The sequence below is a fragment of the Mesoplodon mirus genome, assembly GCF_964341445.2.
Source record: "Mesoplodon mirus genome assembly, chromosome: X".
Taxonomy (NCBI): domain Eukaryota; kingdom Metazoa; phylum Chordata; class Mammalia; order Artiodactyla; family Ziphiidae; genus Mesoplodon; species Mesoplodon mirus.
The window spans coordinates 92,380,991-92,399,276 of record NC_138981.1 but is presented as its reverse complement, the minus strand read 5'-3'; the positions used below and the strand labels follow the sequence as shown (position 1 = coordinate 92,399,276).

At 38.8% G+C, this 18,286-nt stretch overlaps 2 protein-coding genes across 4 annotated transcripts in view; one reads left to right on the top strand and one right to left on the bottom strand.

Moving 5' to 3' along the window:
• Positions 1-8,527, bottom strand: part of DNAAF6 (dynein axonemal assembly factor 6) — a gene marked incomplete at both ends in the record, with an annotated part of 41,387 nt that extends 32,860 nt beyond the window's left edge. The window contains 2 exons of the mRNA XM_082610506.1: positions 1,418-1,490; positions 8,438-8,527. Coding sequence (XP_082466632.1) covers positions 1,418-1,490; positions 8,438-8,527 — 163 coding nt within the window. The remainder of the gene's footprint in view (positions 1-1,417; positions 1,491-8,437) is intronic.
• An 8,587-nt stretch (positions 8,528-17,114) lies between these two features.
• NUP62CL (nucleoporin 62 C-terminal like) overlaps positions 17,115-18,286 on the top strand; it is a 69,672-nt gene continuing 68,500 nt past the window's right edge. For all 3 annotated transcript variants that reach the window (XM_082608942.1, XM_082608943.1, XM_082608944.1), the window contains exon 1: positions 17,115-17,431. The gene's annotated coding sequence lies outside the window, so the exon portion shown is untranslated. The remainder of the gene's footprint in view (positions 17,432-18,286) is intronic.

Below are 18,286 nucleotides of genomic sequence, written 5' to 3'. Positions count from 1 at the left end.
CCAGGGAGATCAGCTTGGTGCTTTGTGACCACCTAAAGGGGTGGGATAGGGAGGGTGGGAGGGAGATGCTGAGGGAGGGGATATGGGGATATATGTATATGTATAGCTGATTCACTTTGTTATACAGCAGAAACTGACACAACATTGTAAAGCAATTATACTCCAATAAAGATGTTTTTTTTAAAAAAAGAGAAAGTAAATAGGCATGCTAAATCCCAGCTTGCATTTTTTCCAACTGTTGTGGCAACAAATGGAGACCCACATTAGGTGCAGAACATTATTTTGATTACCGTTAAGCATTCCCAGAGATGCACCTGATTGTCAGGTTTTCAATTCTGCGAGTTCATTTGAAATGATCTGCTTCCATCTAGCATGGGCTTTGTAAAGCATAATTACAGATTTATATATAATGTTTTACATATGAGTCATTGTTCTTAGAATTTAGAGGTTATTAGATTTACATTATCAGAAATACAGGCAGCACAGTAATACATCCAAATTTGAACTAGTCTTCTGTGAAGTGAATATCTCATGAATAAGGCAAATAGACTCTTGAGTATGTAGAATAACTGAAATTTAAAAATTGTCCACTCAGACCTCATTTCAGTCATTATTTTAAACATTTTTCCAGACAAAATCTTTTACAATTACCTAAATTGATGAGAGTACTTCATTTCCTCTCCCTGTCCACCCTTTGGTAACTGTGATCACGACCAACAGAATTACAGATTTCTATATTTTTAAAGATCTGTAAAATGTTCAACTCTGTGAAAATGTATAGCCCAAAATGCTGGGAAAACACCCAAAAATATTTATTCTAGTTTACTGGACCCGTGATTTTATAAGTCACCCCATGGGCTTTAATTTATAAGCTTTTCAATATAAGATATAATTGTGTAGTTATTTGTTTCATTGTGTTCTCCAAAGGACTATTAGCTCAATGGGGGCAGGGACCCTTTCTATTTTGATCTCCACTGTAGTCTCAGAGATGATCATACTACCTGGTACATAATTAGCTCTCAACAAATATTTATTGAATGAATTAATGAATTCTGGGAAATTACCAGAATATAGCAGCATAGAATGTGAAGAAGTTAAATGTCGTGGTAACTAGACCCTAAATAATAAAAAAGTTACCTAACCACATGTGACTTTCTTCGTATTCCATTCAGGAAATATGCCAAAAAATGTGAATAACTAAAGGCAAATTAATTTCCATTACTAGAAAAACAACTTACCTGCAACACTAGAGTAAAAACATCTTTATATGTAAATAGTTGTTCATCATTCCCACAATTATTTCAGTTCATCTTTGATAAGTGCTAGTGTTAGTTAGTATTACTCTCCCTATAATTTTGCTCCCAAAGAAAAGATTATACTGATTATATTGACCTATATGCTTTATTAAATAACTTACCTTTAAGTGCTTCCCTTTTTGGAGGTCCAAATTTCCCAGAACCCATGGCTCCCATTGCAGATGAACTATTTGACTGGAGGAGAGGAAAAAATGTCCAACATTCTGTAATTACTACTTGTATAAATTACATGACCAGTGATCCTTTAAATTTGATAAGCTTTCCATCTACAGTTTAATTAAGCTTCCCAGTTTAATTATCCATTGCTGTTATATAACCAAGAGACACATATCAAGTATTATTTTGAAAGTGTTTTCATTGTCCTTTCAAAAAGTATTTGGTTTCAGACTTCCGGGGAAGATGGCGGAAGAGTAAGACGCGGAGGTCAACTTCCTCTCCACAGATAAACCAGAAATACATCTACACGTGGAACAACTCCTACAGAACACCTACTGAACGCTGGCAGAAGACCTCAGACCAATCACAAGCACTGAAATTGAAACTGTGATTTAAAATCTTCCAACAAACAAAAGCCCAGGACCAGATGGCTTCTCAGGTGAATTCTATCAAACATTTAGAGAAGAGCTAACACCTATCCTTCTCAAACTCTTCCAAAATATAGCAGAGGGAGGAACATTCCCAAACTCATTCTATGAGGCCACCATCACCCTGATACCAAAACCAGACAAGAATGTCACAAAGAAAGAAAACTACAGGCCAATATCACTGATGAACATAGATCCAAAAATCCTCAACAAAATACTAGCAAACAGAATCCAACAGCACATTAAAAGGATCATACACCATGATCAAGTGGGGTTTATTCCAGGAATGCAAGGATTCTTCAATATACACAAATCAATCAACGTGATACACCATATTAACAAATTGAAGGAGAAAAACCATACGACCATCTCAATAGATGCAGAGAAAGCTTTCGACAAAATTCAACACCCATTTATGATAAAAGCCCTGCAGAAAGTAGGCATAGAGGGAACTTTCCTCAACATAATAAAGGCCATATATGGCAAACCCACAGCCAACATCGTCCTCAATGGTGAAAAACTGAAAGCATTTCCACTAAGATCAGGAACAAGACAAGGTTGCCCACTCTCACCACTCTTACTCAACAAACGTTTGGAAGTTTTAGACACAACAATGAGAGAAGAAAAGGAAATAAAAGGAATCCAAATCAGAAAAGAAGAATTAAAGCTGTCACTGTTTGCAGATGATATGACACTATACATAGAGAATCCTAAAGATGCTACCAGAAAACTACTAGAGCTAATCAATGAATTTGGTAAAGTAGCAGGATACAAAATTAATGCAGAGAAGTCTCCAGCATTCCTGTACACTAATGATGAAAAATCTGAAAGTGAAATCAAGAAAACACTCCCATTTACCATTGCAACAAAAAGAATAAAATATCTAGGAATAAACCTACCTAAGGAGACAAAAGACCTGTATGCAGAAAATTATAAGACACTGATGAAAGAAATTAAAGATGATACAAATAGATGGAGAGATATACCATGTTCTTGGATTGGAAGAATCAATACTGTGAAAATGTCTCTACTATGCAAAGCAATCTACAGATTCAAGGCAATCCCTATCAAACTACCACTGGCATTTTTCACAGAACTAGAACAAAAAATTTCACAATTTGTATGGAAACACAAAAGACCCCGAATAGCCAAAGCAATCTTGAGAATGAAAAACGGAGCTGGAGGAATCAGGCTCCCTGACTTCAGACTATACTACAAAGCTACAGTAATCAAAGCAGTATGGTACTGGCACAAAAACAGAAAGATAGATCAATGGAAGAGGATAGAAAGCCCAGAGATAAACCCACACACATAAGGTCACCTTATCTTTGATAAAGGAGGCAGGAATGTACAGTGGAGAAAGGACAGCCTCTTCAATAAGTGGTGCTGGGAAAACTGGACAGGGACATGTAAAAGTATGAGATTAGATCACTCCCTAACACCATACACAAAAATAAGCTCAAAATGGATCAAAGACCTAGATATACGGCCAGAAACTATCAAACTCTTAGAGGAAAACATAGGCAGAACACTCTATGACATAAATCACAGCAAGATCCTTTTGGACCCACCTCCTAGAGAAATGGAAATAAAAACAAAAATAAACAAATGGGACCTAATGAAACTTAAAAGCTTTTGCACAGCAAAGGAAACCATAAACAAGACCAAAAGACAACCCTCAGAATGGGAGAAAATATTTGCAAATGAAGCAACTGACAAAGGATTCATCTCCAAAATTTATAAGCAGCTCATGCAGCTCAATAACAGAAAAACAAACAATCCAATCCAAAAATGGGCAGAAGACCTAAATAGACATTTCTCCAAAGAAGATATACAGACTGCCAACAAACAGATGAAAGAATGCTCAGCATCATTAATCATTAGAGAAATGCAAATCAAAACTACAATGAGATATCATCTCACACCAGTCAGAATGGCCATCATCAAAAAATCTAGAAACAATAAATGCTGGAGAGGGTGTGGAGAAAAGGGAACACTCTTGCACTGCTGGTGGGAATGTGAATTGGTACAGCCACTGTGGAGAACAGTATGGACGTTCCTTAAAAAACTACAAATAGAACTACCATATGACCCAGTAATCCCACTACTGGGCATATACCCTGAGAAAACCATAATTCAAAAAGAGACATGTACCAAAATGTTCATTGCAGCTCTATTTACAAGAGCTTGGAGATGGAAACAACCTAAGTGTCCATCATCTGATGAATGGATAAAGAAGATGTGGCACCTATATACAATGGAATATTCCTCAGCCATAAAAAGAAACAAAATTGAGCTATTTGTAATGAGGTGGATAGACCTAGAGTCTGTCATACAGAGTGAAGTAAGTCAGAAAGAGAAAGACAAATACCGTATGCTAACACATATATATGGAATTTAAGAAAAAAAAATGTTATGAAGAACCTAGGTTTTAAACAGGAATAATGACACAGACCTACCTGACAATGGACTTGAGGATATGGGGAGGGGGAAGGGTAAGCTGTGACAAAGCGAGAGAGAGGCATGGACATATATACACTACCAAACGTAAGGTAAATAGCTAATGGGAAGCAGCTCCATAGCACAGGGAGATCAGCTCGGAGCTTTGTGCCCACCTGGAGTGGTGGGATAGGGAGGGTGGGAGGGAGGGAGACGCAAGAGGGAAGAGATATGGGAACATATGTATATGTATAACTGATTCACTTGGTTATAAAGCAGAAACTAACACACCATTGTAAAGCAATTATATTCCAAAAAAAATGTATTTGGTTTAATAGATCCCAAGGTAGAATTGATCTTTGATCACAGTAAATCCCAAGCTCCAGCCCAGTGAATCATGTATTCTTGGGGCTAGGGGAATGAGCCACATTCAACTGTTTGAAAGTTAGAATCAAGTGTTAGAATAAGAGCATCGACCCCTTTGGGTTTTGGCAGTTGTCTGGTCATAGTTAGATGGGGGACAGAAGTATGGGAAAGTTTTATAGAAATAAAAACAAACCACTAAGTAGAGTCTAAGTATTTAGACATCAAACAACTCATTTAAAAGTCTTGATAGGGCTTCCCTGGTGGCGCAGTGGTTGAGAGTCTGCCTGCCAATGCAGGGGACACGGGTTTGTGCCCCGGTCCGGGAAGATCCCACATGCCGCGGAGTGGGTAGGCCCGTGAGCCATGTTCGCTGAGCCTGCGCGTCCGGAGCCTGTGTTCTGCAACGGGAGAGGCCACAACCGTGAGAGGCCCGCGTACGACAAAAAAAAAAAAAAAAAAAAAAAAGGCTTATAATAGCTTTTACTTCTTTCCACTGTGGATATGAAATACTTCTTCGTCCCGTCACCTCATGACACTGAACTAGTGGATTTAAACAGCAACCCCAAATTAATAGTGTCAAATACATGCTGAAGCACTTCAGTCTTCATGCAAGTTCAGGTTTATTTTGCCATCTTCTGTATGAAGGGTAAAGCATTTTTTGGAAACTGAGGGCCTCTTGTTCTGTTGAGTGCTTCCTTCCTCAGCAAATTAAAATCCATAGGAATAAAAACTTGAACATTCCTGACAAAAATTGGTATGCTCTCCATGGACAGTGATGATTGGATCAGTATATCAGAACAGAGGAGGAGTTTCAGTTTATTAACTTAATGAAAATAAATGATTAAAAATAAAATTTTCAAGTAAAAAGATGGATCAGGATAATAAAAACATTAAAAACCATCTGGCAATTGTTTCTTTAAGAATATCATTTCAGCCTCTACCATGAATCTACATCCAATTATCTGAGCAATTTATCATTGCAATTCATGCCACTTTGCAATATGTAAGAGAGTTAGAACATCCTTGTTACATTGTCTGTACAGAGTGGTAAACCTTATTTCCCAAGGTCTTAAGATCCCCTCGTGAGACGACAGACATGCTCTCTTCCCAATCTCCTATATTCTTAACAATTCTTGGTGGGGATAGTGTAAATAAACCAATGTGTATGCAACAGTTCTAAATGCTGTTTTCAGTGAGTGTATTTTCAAAAACACATCGCTCTTGTAATCGTTCTACAGTTCCCAAGATTAATACATGGTAAAAAATGAAAAGCCAGAAACAAGAGAAAAAAATTATTGATTTTCTGAGTATTCACTTTCAATAAGATCCTCTCCAGCCATCTTATTTAAAAAAAAAAAACCTATAATGGAAACTAATAGCAACTTCATGTAATCTGTTAGGTGTCTACATTTTCCCCTGGTAATTACTGTAAATATCTCAGATCACTTCTGTAAATGGTGTGTGGGTAGGACGGACCCACTGCAGATTGTTTGGCTCTGGAGATCTGTTGAAAACAATGCAAGCTGATGAGTTGATGAGTTACCGTGGACCCCTGCTGAACACGCTGTGCTTGCTGGGGTTTCAACTAATGGTGCTTGTTGAGGATCACTAACATCTTGGCAAGGATGTTCTAACAATAACACCTCTTCTAAACTGAAGTAAAAAAAAAAAATGAAAAGCCGTTTCTCTCCTAGAAAATTTAATAGTTCATTAGAAACATTAATTTTTCTCCCACTGCTCTGATACCCCAATTCTATATCCTCTAATGATATCTGTACTGTGGTGTCTGAATGACCAATTATCTCAAAATTGCTTATAACCCAGATATACAGAAACATGCATTATTATAGTAATTTTCCTCTATATATTGTACAATTTGGTAAAATGATTCTAGTCTCTCTATTCTCATAAGCACTCATCTTTCCCCTGGAAACACCTTTAGATGCAAATAAACATCTCCATACATAAATGCCAAAGGAAACAGGCTTTGTAACCAGGGGAAATTCTTATCTCCGAATCTGTTCTAGTTACAAGTTCCACTTTCCTTTATTCCAGATCGCTGTTTCTCTATATGACATAACTTGACCTTTTCTATACTTTTTCTATATGACATAACTTTACCTTTCCCAGGATTTATCATTCAATTTCAGCTAAGGTAGCAAAAACGAGTTTGCCTTCCCAAACTTATTGATATATTGCACTTAACTTTTTCTTCTGTGTCCTATTTGTTGTATATAGTCAATGCTGTTACGAATGGCCTGCTTTTTCTTTCCTTCTTTGGCCTCTACTAAGAATTCTCCCTGACTAAAACTTCTTGGTTCCTAATCCTGGCTCCAAGCTGACTCAGTTCCCATCCTCCACATATTTTATTTCCATTGCATGTCTTATTTGATTCTGCCCTGTTCCATGTAACTTCTTCCTGGAGGGTGGAAGCTCAATCCAGTGTCAATCTGGTTGACACTGGATTGACTGCCTATTTAGATTATACTACTTGTTTTTCCGCACTATGGCAGAAAAGAATTTGGGGAGCAGAAAATTGATATGTATGTTCATGGGAGATGGTTTATTCATGGTAAACTGGTCATGATAACAAAGAACATTAAAATAGTTTAAAGCAAATTGATATATTCTGCTATAGTACGAGACTATTTTTTATAAATTTATTTATTTTATTTATTTATTTTTGGCTGCCTTGGGTCTTCATTGCTGTGCGAGGGCTTTCTCTAGCTGCAGGGAGCGGGGGCTACACTTCGTTGCGGTGCACGGGCTTCTCACTGTGGTGGCTTTTCTTGTTGCAGAGCACAGGCTCTAGAGCGCAGGCTCAGTAGTTGTGGCACGCGGGATTATTTGCTCTAATGGAATCTTCCCGGACCAGGGCTCAAACCCCGGTCCCCTGCATTGACAGGCAGATTCCTAACCACTGCACCACCAGGGAAGCACCTATAGAATGAAACTTCTGCTGCAAATTTTGTTTGCCTTCACATAGGCAGTCTGATAGCCAAGGTTTGCTAATATCTAAGGAGGAGGAGAATGGAGAGCAGAGGGTTACATGGAAGTATTTTGAGTATTCTGACCATACTGGCAGTGACTGTGGAATGGCCAAAGGTCAATTAATGCAACTCTCCTACCCAAAATGAAGCCCATCTTGCTGCCGCAAGCCTCCCTGAGGTTCCCTGTCCTGACCCCAAATGCTACTCAACTAATTAGATTCCACAGCTCTATCTGAGCATGTAGCCGGAAGCCAATTTTAATAGGCTGAAGCTAGTTTGTCCCCTTCTTTGGCTCAAAATATTTTCGGTTCTGCTTTCATGTGTAGACAAATTTTTAAAAATTAAGGGTTTGGGGGGCCTAAATAATACTGTCTAATTAAAATTATTTGTTTTATAGAAATATTGTCTAGACTTAAAAATCCTAGCTATCACTCTTTGTAATGGTTGTCAAGCATTCTTTGGCCATAAATATAAATGACAAACATTTTGAAATGTGGCTATTGCTGCCAGAGTTACAGAACTATTTTCCTATTCAGTGTTCAGGTAGTTTAGAAAAAATATAATTATGTTTGCTAGAAATGTACTAGAGGTTATACTCTCATGCATAATCAGTCCTGCAACCTCCTGTGAATGTATTAGATAACAGAGCCCTGCTCCCACAGCAAGGTTGGAACAAGTTGTTCAAATACAGTTTCACAACTTAGTGTGATCAGAACACATTCATCTGTAAGTACACAACCACCTGTCCGGACTCAAAGTCATCCTCTTCTGGATAAAGCAGCTTAGAGAGAGCCTGCAGAGCTGAAACTGAGGAAATGGTTTCAATTTCCATATTTTCGGATTCCGTATTTTCAGATTCCATATTCTGAGGAAGAAGATAATCAGAGAGAGGTATTTCAGACTTCTATTTTATTTAAGACATGAAGATTTTTCTAAATTGTCACATCTCCCTTCTTTCCCTGGGTCACTCCATTATCTCTTATTCCTCCTTGAAAATCCTTGTAAACTCCTTCAAATATATGTATTTTGCTGACTCACAGACCTGGGGCAGCAAGTAAACGCAAGTATACAGCTTGCTTTATTAAAACTTCGTGCTCAATCTAACAAGCATTTCTTGAGCACCTACACAGTGGTTCTCAGATTTCAGTGTGTTTAAGAGTCACTTGGGGAGTTAGTTAAAAATGCACATCCTTAAACTCTACCCCAAGAGAAAGGGTATGTCAATGTCATGTAGAATGTACATTATTATTTGGAAACATACTTTTGTAGACTACCTTATTATCTGTCTAATATATGCCGTCTAGCTTGTATATTCCTATTTAGTGAACTAAAAAGGATGTTTGTTGGGGGAAATGTCTCAAGGAACTTTACTCATTTCACACTTTTGCCTCAGGCAGGCCGGTATCTTCTGCTTTATTTAAAATTTTAATCAACCCTTAATGACGCCTTGCATTATATTGCTGTTTGAGACCTCTAGTGGGTTGGCTCATTAACTTTAGTGAAAGTTCACACAAAATAAATTGTTTTTTTCTGATTATAATAGTGATACTATATATGTCTGTTGTGGAAGTTTTAGGAAATAATACATTAAAAGTAGAAATAAAGAGAATCACAACTACTTGTAATCCTACCAACCAGACATCAGTCTTTTAAATAATCTCTACCGTTATATTTGGAGTAGGAATTCAGGATCTTTAAAAATCTTGGGAGTGTCAGACTTTAATGAATAACCTGAATAAAGACTGTAGAATTAGGCCTATTGTTAGTGATTTGGGCATAAATATAATAGGAATCTTTTCTACACTTCTGCTGATATTTTTTGAATATTATTTTATAAAATTAATTCACAGGAAGCTTTTCTTTAGTGCTTTTATTAAATGATCCACTAAAATTTTTGTGTTGTGCCTAGAACAGTAATACAAAGGAATTCTCAAAAGTGTGCTGGTACAATCACCTGTCAAAGTCAATCTGCATGTAAATGGCGTTTTACAAATCTTTTTTTAAAAATTTATTTATTTATTTATTTATTTTTGGCTGCGTTGGGTCTTCGTTTCTGTGCGAGGGCTTTCTCTAGTTGCGGCAAGCGGGGGCCACTCTTCATCGCGGTGCGCGGGCCTCTCCCTATCCCGGGCTCTCTTGTTGCGGAAAACAGGCTCCAGACGCGCAGGCTCAGTAGTTGTGGCTCACGGGCCCAGCCGCTCCGCGGCATGTGGGATCCTCCCAGACCAGGGCTCGAACCCGTGTCCCCTGCATCGGCAGGCAGACTCTCAACCACTGCACCACCAGGGAAGCCCCCACAAATCTTTTGTTTTACTATTATATTTTACCATTATTTTGACATTGCTTTTTCAAAGGAAAACTGATCTGAATGCTTATCAGAGATGTCAAGGGTATGAAACAAATGTTAAATTGCCCTATAGATCTAGCACAGAGGCAAGTATATCATAGTGGTTAAGAGTAAGGGCTCTGGAGTCATGTTGCTTAGATTTGTATCTATCGTTTACTTCCTAGCTCTGTGACTCTGGACTACATCATTTAAACTAATAATGATGTAGAATAACTTAATGATAAAACTCATTACATTGAAAACTCATTAAATTGGAAAAGGTGAAATAAGAGCCGATTAAAACAATCTTCTCTCACAGTATGGTCTGGTAGTCTGCTATGGAAATGAATAATTGACACATTAAATTAAACAAAGAGGCTTCTGTTTATATTTTTAAAGTCCTAGATGATTAAGTGTTCATTAAATATTTACTTAACATTAAAAGCAAAAAGTTTATTGAAACATTTTTTTATTTTTATTTTTTATTAGTTTCTGCTTTATAACAAAGTGAATCAGCTATACATATACATCTGTTGCCATATCCCATCCCTCTTGCATCTACCTCCCTCCCACCCTCCCTATCCCACCCCTCCAGTCAGTCACAAAGCACCAAGCTGATCTCCCTGTGACATGCGGCTGCTTCCCACTAGCTATCTACCTTACGTTTGGTAGTGTATATATGTCCATGCCTCTCTCTTGCTTTGCAACAGCTTACCCTTCTCCCTCCCCATATCCTCAGGTCCATTCTCAAGTAATTTTGTGCCTTTATTCCTGTTTTACCCCTAGGGTTTTCATGACATTTTTTTTCTTAAATTCCATATATATGTGTTAGCATACAGTATTTGTCTTTCTCTTTCTGACTTACTTCACTCTGTATGACAGACTCTAGGTCTATCCACCTCATTACAAATAGCTCAATTTTGTTTCTTTTTATGGCTGAGGAATATTCCATTGTATATAGGTGCCACATCTTCTTTATCCATTCATCAGATGATGGACACTTAGGTTGTTTCCATCTCAGGGCTACTGTAAATAGAGCTGCAATGAACATTTTGGTACATGACTGTTTTTGAATTACGGTTTTCTCAGGGTACATGCCCAGTAGTGGGATTGCTGGGTCATATGGTAGTTCTATTTGTACTTTTTTAAGGAACGTCCATACTGTTCTCCATAGTGGCTGTACCAATTCACATTCCCACCAGCAGTGCAAGAGTGTTCCCTTTTCTCCACACCCTCTCCAGCATTTATTGTTTCTAGATTTTTTAATGATGGCCATTCTGACTGGTGTGAGATGATATCTCATTGTAGTTTTGATTTGCATTTCTCTAATGATTAATGATGTTGAGCATTCTTTCATCTGTTTGTTGGCAGTCTGTATATCTTCTTTGGAGAAATGTCTATTTAGGTCTTCTGCCCATTTTTGGATTGGGTTTTTGTTTTTTTGCTATTGACTTGCATGAACTGCTTGTAAATTTTGGAGAGTAATCCTTTGTCAGTTGCTTCATTTGCAAATATTTTCTCCCATTCTGAGGGTTGTCTTTTGGTCTTGTTTATGGTTTCCTTTGCTGTGCGAAAGTTTTGAAGTTTCATTAGGTCCCATTTGTTTATTTTTGTTTATATTTCCATTCCTCTAGGAGGTGGGTCAAAAAGGATCTTGCTGTGATTTATGTCATAGAGTGTTCTGCCTATGTTTTCCTCTAACAGTTTGATAGTTACTGGCCTTACATTTAGGTTTTTAATCCATTTTGAGCTTATTTTTGTGTGTGGTTAGGGAGTGATCTAATCTCATACTTTTACATGTTCCTGTCCAGTTTTCCCAGCACCACTTATTGAAGAGGCTGTCCTTTCTCCACTGTACATTCCTGCCTCCTTTATCAAAGATAGGGTGACCATATGTGTGTGGGTTTATCTCTGGGCTTTCTATCCTGTTCCATTGATCTATCTTTCTGTTTTTGTGCCAGTACCATACTGCCTTGATTACTGTAGCTTTGTAGTATAGTGTGAAGTCAGGGAGAACAGAATCCCTGCACTTCAGGTGGGCACATGGTCTCTTGGAATAAAGACTACATTTCTCAACCTCCCTTGTAGCTAGGCATGGCCATGTAACTAAGTTTACCCAATGAAATGCAAATGGCAGTATCATGTGAAAGCTTCTGGGAACCTTTCCCAAAAGGGAGCTAAGATATAGCCTCTCCTCAATTTTTTTATTTGTCCTTTTCTCTTTCCTGATTCCTCCAGCTCCGTTTTTCATTCTCAAGATTGCTTTGGCTATTTGGGGTCTTTTGTGTTTCCATACAAATTGTGAAATTTTTTTTCTAGTTCTGTGAAAAATGCCAGTGGTAGTTTGATAGGGATTGCACTGAATATGTAGATTGCTTTGGGTAGTAGAGTCATTTTCACAGTGTTGATTCTTCCAATCCAGGAACATGGTATATCTCTCCATCTATTTGTATCATCTTTAATTTCTTTCATCAGTGTCTTATAATTTTCTGCATACAGGTCTTTTGTCTCCTTAGGTAGGTTTATTCCTAGATATTTTATTCTTTTTGTTGCAATGGTAAATGGGAGTGTTTTCTTGATTTCACTTTCAGATTTTTCATCATTAGTGTACAGGAATGCCGGAGAGTTCTGTGCATTAATTTTGTATCCTGCTACTTTACCAAATTCATTGATTAGCTCTAGTAGTTTTCTGGTAGCATCTTTACGATTCTCTATGTATAGTGTCATGTCATCTGCAAACAGTGACAGCTTTACTTCTTCTTTTCCGATTTGGATTACTCTTATTCCCTTTTCTTCTCTGATTGCTGTGGCTAAAACTTCCAAAACTAGGTTGAATAAGAGTGGTGAGAGTGGGCAACCTTGTCTTGTTCCTGATCTTAGTGGAAATGCTTTCAGTTTTTCACCATTGAGGATAATGTTGGCTGTGGGTTTGTCATATATGGTCTTTATTATGTTGAGGAAAGTTCCCTCTATGCCTACTTTCTGCAGGGTTTTTATCATAAATGGGTGTTGAATTTTGTCGAAAGCTTTCTCTGCATCTATTGAGATGATCATATGATTTTTCTCCTTCAATTTGTTAATATGGTGTATCACGTTGATTGCTTTGCGTATATTGAAGAATCCTTGCATTCCTGGAATAAACCCCACTTGATCATGGTGTATGATCCTTTTAATGTGCTGTTGGATTCTGTTTGCTAGTATTTTGTTGAGGATTTTTGCATCTATGTTCATCAGTGATATTGGCCTGTAGTTTTCTTTCTTTGTGACATCCTTGTCTGGTTTTGGAATCAGGGTGATGGTGGCCTCGTAGAATGAGTTTGGGAGTGTTCCCCCCTCTGCTATATTTTGGAAGAGTTTGAGAAGGATGGGTGTTAGCTCTTCTCTAAATGTTTGATAGAATTCGCCTTTGAAGCCATCTGGTCCTGGGCTTTTGTTTGTTGGAAGATTTTTAATCAGAGTTTCAATTTCAGTGTTTGTGATTGGTCTGTTCATATTTTCTATTTCTTCCTGATTCAGTCTTGGCAGGTTGTGCATTTCTAAGAATTTGTCCATTTCTTCCAGGTTGTCCATTTTATTGGCATAGAGTTGCTTGTAGCAATCTCTCATGATCTTTTGTATTTCTGCAGTGTCAGTTGTTACTTCTCCTTTTTCATTTCTAATTCTATTGATTTGAGTCTTCTCCCTTTTTTTCTTGATGAGTCTCGCTAGTGGTTTATCAATTTTGTTTATCTTCTCAAAGAACCAGCTTTTAGTTTTATTGATCTTTGCTATCTTTCCCTTCATTTCTTTTTCATTTATTTCTGATCTGATTTTTATGATTTCTTTCCTTCTGCTAACTTTGGGGCTTTTTTATTCTTCTTTCTCTAATTGCTTTAGGTGCAAGGTCAGGTTGTTTACTCGAGTTGTTTCCTGTTTCTTAAAGTGGGATTGTATTCCTATAAACTTCCCACTTAGAACTGCTTTTGCAAACAAAAGAATCAGCAATACTTTTTAAGTAACTAATCAAAGACCGCAAAGTATCAAAAGAGAAAAACAATGATCTGAATTTTTAGAAAACTATATTCTAAATTCAATGGAAATGAAGATTCTACTAGCTTTTTTAGAGGTCTAACAAATTAAGAATAAGTTGTTAAACTATTAAAAACATATTAAAGTTCTTTTGACAAATAGATAACATCGGAAAAATTAAAGCAAGATGCCTTTTTAGGAATGATGCAGTGTTATTTATTTGTAGGACTATCTTTTTTTTTTTTTTGTGGTCCGCGGGCCTCTCACTGTTGTGGCCTCTCCCTTTGCAGAGCACAGGCTCTGGACGCGCAGGCTCAGCGGCCATGACTCACGGGCCCAGCCGCTCCGCGGCATGTGGGATCTTCGCGCACCGGGGTACGAACCCGTGTCCCCTGCATCGGCAGGCAGACTCTCAACCACTGCACCACCAGGGAAGCCCTGGAGGACTATCTTTTATTTGTAAATTTGATTTAAAGTTCATCTTGAGCCTGACAATCAAGGTCCTTCAGGATTTAACCCCAACCTAATTTTCTGCCCTTCCCTCCTATTATTCTCCTACCTGTAATCTGCATTCTGTTAAAAACTGAACTGCTAATTAAACATACCCTATAATCTCCTCCCTTTGTACTTTGGAATGTATTCTTCCTTTTGCTTAGACTACCCAGATAGTATAGTGTAGTGATTAAAAAAATATATATTCTGGATCCACACTGCCTGTTTGAATCTGTCATTGCCACTTAAATAGGCCAAGAATAAATTTAAGGCAAATTTAAGCAGGAACTTCATTTTTAAAATATATTGCTAAATCTTTTATTTGAGATTTGGTTGTTTAGAAAGAAAATTTTCTAGACCCTTTTTTTACTCTCACTCTCTTTTGCTAGGCCAGTTCCAGTGTCAGAGTTTTCTAGACAGTGCTTTTAATTTTTCCCACATCAACTTGAATCCTTAGAGTCTTCATAGGTGATTGGGGGATCTCTTTCGGTACTAGCCACAATGAGCTGAAGAGACAGATGCTTCAGAACCAGCTCTTTACCAAAACATTGGAGCCATTTAGGGACTAAACAAGCTCAACCAGGATGACTCCAGACTCACGGCACCAAAACAATAATATCAATAACCCGAGATTAAGTCAGACTCTAGTTGAGAGGGCTGGGGTCTCAGCAGGAATGGCTCTTCGACCTGAACTAATTGGAGAGAAGTCTAGGTTAAATTAGTGAAAATTCTGAATTACACACTATTCAAAAAGAAATGACATTTTATTAATTCAAGTTTATATAGCAAATAAAATCAGGGTAATAAAGAATCACCAAATAGTATCATTTGGGAACTTGGTTAATAGGTAAACACCTATCCCTATGTAGAGTACTGACTGTTTATAGCTGAATGATTTCAAAGTATTAAAAACTCATTTACTCTCTTAAATAAAATTGGCATTTCTTCTGCAACTTTATTTATATAGTACCTTATTTAACAATTCCTGTATTAAAATTCTTCTGAAAACACAAAAGTAAACATCATTTTTGCCTATGTCTGAGTTAAATTATAATATACTGGTTGGTTTTTTCTTACATTTTTTGACAGCTATACACATCAATGATTCCCTGCCTATTAAAACTAATTCATTTTGACTTGTTTTTACAATACCAAGAATAATTTCCTTTTTTAGGTCTCTAACTTTCATTGCTATCAAATGTACCAAGTCATAAGTAACTATGGGGACTTAACAAGAGTTTTTGTTACAAATTTAAAATATATTTAATGGAAGATGATTTTTGAAAGTACCTGGAATATTTCATAAACCTAAATGTCAAGAAATGAGCCTCTTGATTTAATATTTCCTCTACCCATTATTCTTTGTTTTAGCCAAACTTAATACACTTGCCAACAATTTTTTTGTTTCTGTCTCATTCCCGTACTCCACCTCTATCTAAAAAGGAGTTGAGACAGCTCATTTTCCTTCAGGGCTCTGAAATTTTCTCCCCAAGTCAACAGGCCTGTTTTCTTCATTTCTTCAGGAAATAGTCTCTGTTCTGAATCCCTGTCACAACAAGAAGCTCTTAGGAGAGGCGACCCCTACCTCTCTGCTCAAACTCTGTACTCTCCCCTCACTCAGATTTTATTTTTTGTCACAGTCCCTTACCTTTGACGAGTACAGTCCAAAGACATATAACACTTACTCTCCCAATCAGCCCTTGGTGAGTAGCAGGTTTGGTAGGGACAAGTAGGCTTTTGCACACCACGCTCCAGCCCCCCAAGTGCAGTCTGACTGCTTCTCACTCCTCAACGGATCTGACCAACTGCGGTTGGAACTCTCAGCCCACAGCGTTCACATTCCCACACACAGGGCATTGTCCACGAAGTACAGGCCATTTTTTTCAGTCTGAACACCGTTATACCCCCTAAAAAATATATCTCAACCAAGGCAACCTGGTCCAAGATAAATCATGCCTGTACATGTAAAACAGAAGATAACAGTGGCTACTTCAACTTGGAGCACCCAGATCTACCTACAAGGAAATAATAGTTTTCACTCTGAAATTAGCGTTACAACCGTAAGTGTATTAAGTGTCTAGAGAATAACGTCGGGAAGGCTTTGCATGTTCATTTTGGCCTTCTGACATTCCATCCGCATCCATCCCTTGTCTGGTAAAACTGCCCCATCTCACTCACATTCTGATAGACCGAGTTTTGTTAAAGCTGAATCCTGCTTCTAGAGCGTCTAGGGCATGGGGATTTAGGGAACGGGTCTGTTCTATCGGCAACTTGTGGCTTTTGGGGGGTATCTCTCAGAGCCGTAAGTATCTAGAGTTCTCCCTAATTTCTCTGATAGCTAAGGCATCTGACGACCCCTTCTTTCTCCCTCCTAAGGTTCGGGTTTTCTCACCTGGGTCAGTTTTTGGGTGGCTCTCTAGGATCCAAAAATACACTGCAGAGAGCTCTGCGTCCCTCTGTTGCCTGGGTAACAACTTTGTTTCCGATCGCCGCCACCCCCCACCTCCGGGTTCCCGCTTGACTTTCCTGGCCAATCATAGAAGAGTGTCCTTTGAAACCTCACGAGAAGTAACCATTCCGGGCGCGTGCCAGTTGGGGTCAACGGCCTCCCTTTCCAGTTAACTAGGTCGACCCCTTTTAAGCCTGGGTCTCAGCATCGCTCCAGCGGAGAAGCGCCCACTGCGCAGGCTGGCTCTTTTCGGCCGCAGAAGTTCCGGGTCCGCCTCTCTGGCCGCTCCGCAGTTTCAACTGCCTTCGCTTTTACTTCGCCGCCACCAGAGTAAACGGCACCACTGGTTTTCGTTTGTTCAGGAAATCAACGTTCTCCCTCACTGTTACTTTCTTCCTGCAGGTGGATTCTAGATCGGACCGCTAGTTGTCCAGCAGATCCGGAACAGCGTGGGCGGAAAGGTAGGCTCGGTGGCCTGGGGGTTTGAGGAGGTTTTGTGGCGGCTCCACACGCGCTCCCCACGCCCCCTTTCCGCGCTGTGACAGAGACACGTGTTGTGGTTCCGTCCCGGCTCAGCGTTTTTGTGTGGGTTTTTGACGATGTGTGTGTAGGGTGGTAGGGTGGGATCGCGCTTTTTTTCCTCTGCTGTGGGCAAGCCTTCTGGATCCGGAGCCCCAGGGGGAGCACCCCTACGGCTGTCACGCGGCTCCCGCGAGGCACCGGCCGGAGCTACGCGTCGTTCCCACTCACGGGAACGTCGCCGGACCCGGTGCCCCGCTTTTCCCGCTTTGGAGTGCAGAAACGCTGGCGCGGTGCCAGTTTGCTCTGCTTGGCAATCGGAGTGTTTGCACTTGGCCTAGAGGTACAGTTGTGACCCTAGTTTCTCAGGAATTCCGTGGTTTGGTTTTAAATAAAAGGGAAACAGAATAGATGGCTTAATAAATATTTGGAGTATCCAAAACTGATTAGCTATACATATATCCCCTTCCATGCCCTCAAGAGGCATCCTAACAGGAAGGCCAGGAATCTGGACCTGAGCTGTGAATTTTTGCCCCCTTGGATGTATGAATTTGCCCCTCTAGGTTTCTCTGTGCTGGAGTAGCAGTCATCAACCACAATATGAGTTAGGTTGAATGTATTTTTTTAACTAATAAATATGGACATTTTCAAAAGGATATACTCTAAAAAATATATGACTCATAGCATATTCAAGCAGATTCAAGTGCCATAATAACACTCATGGTGATTAGCTTTCTTTTTGAATATCTTTTCCAAAGATTATATGAGTATGTATTCATTTGTAATTTAAATTTTTT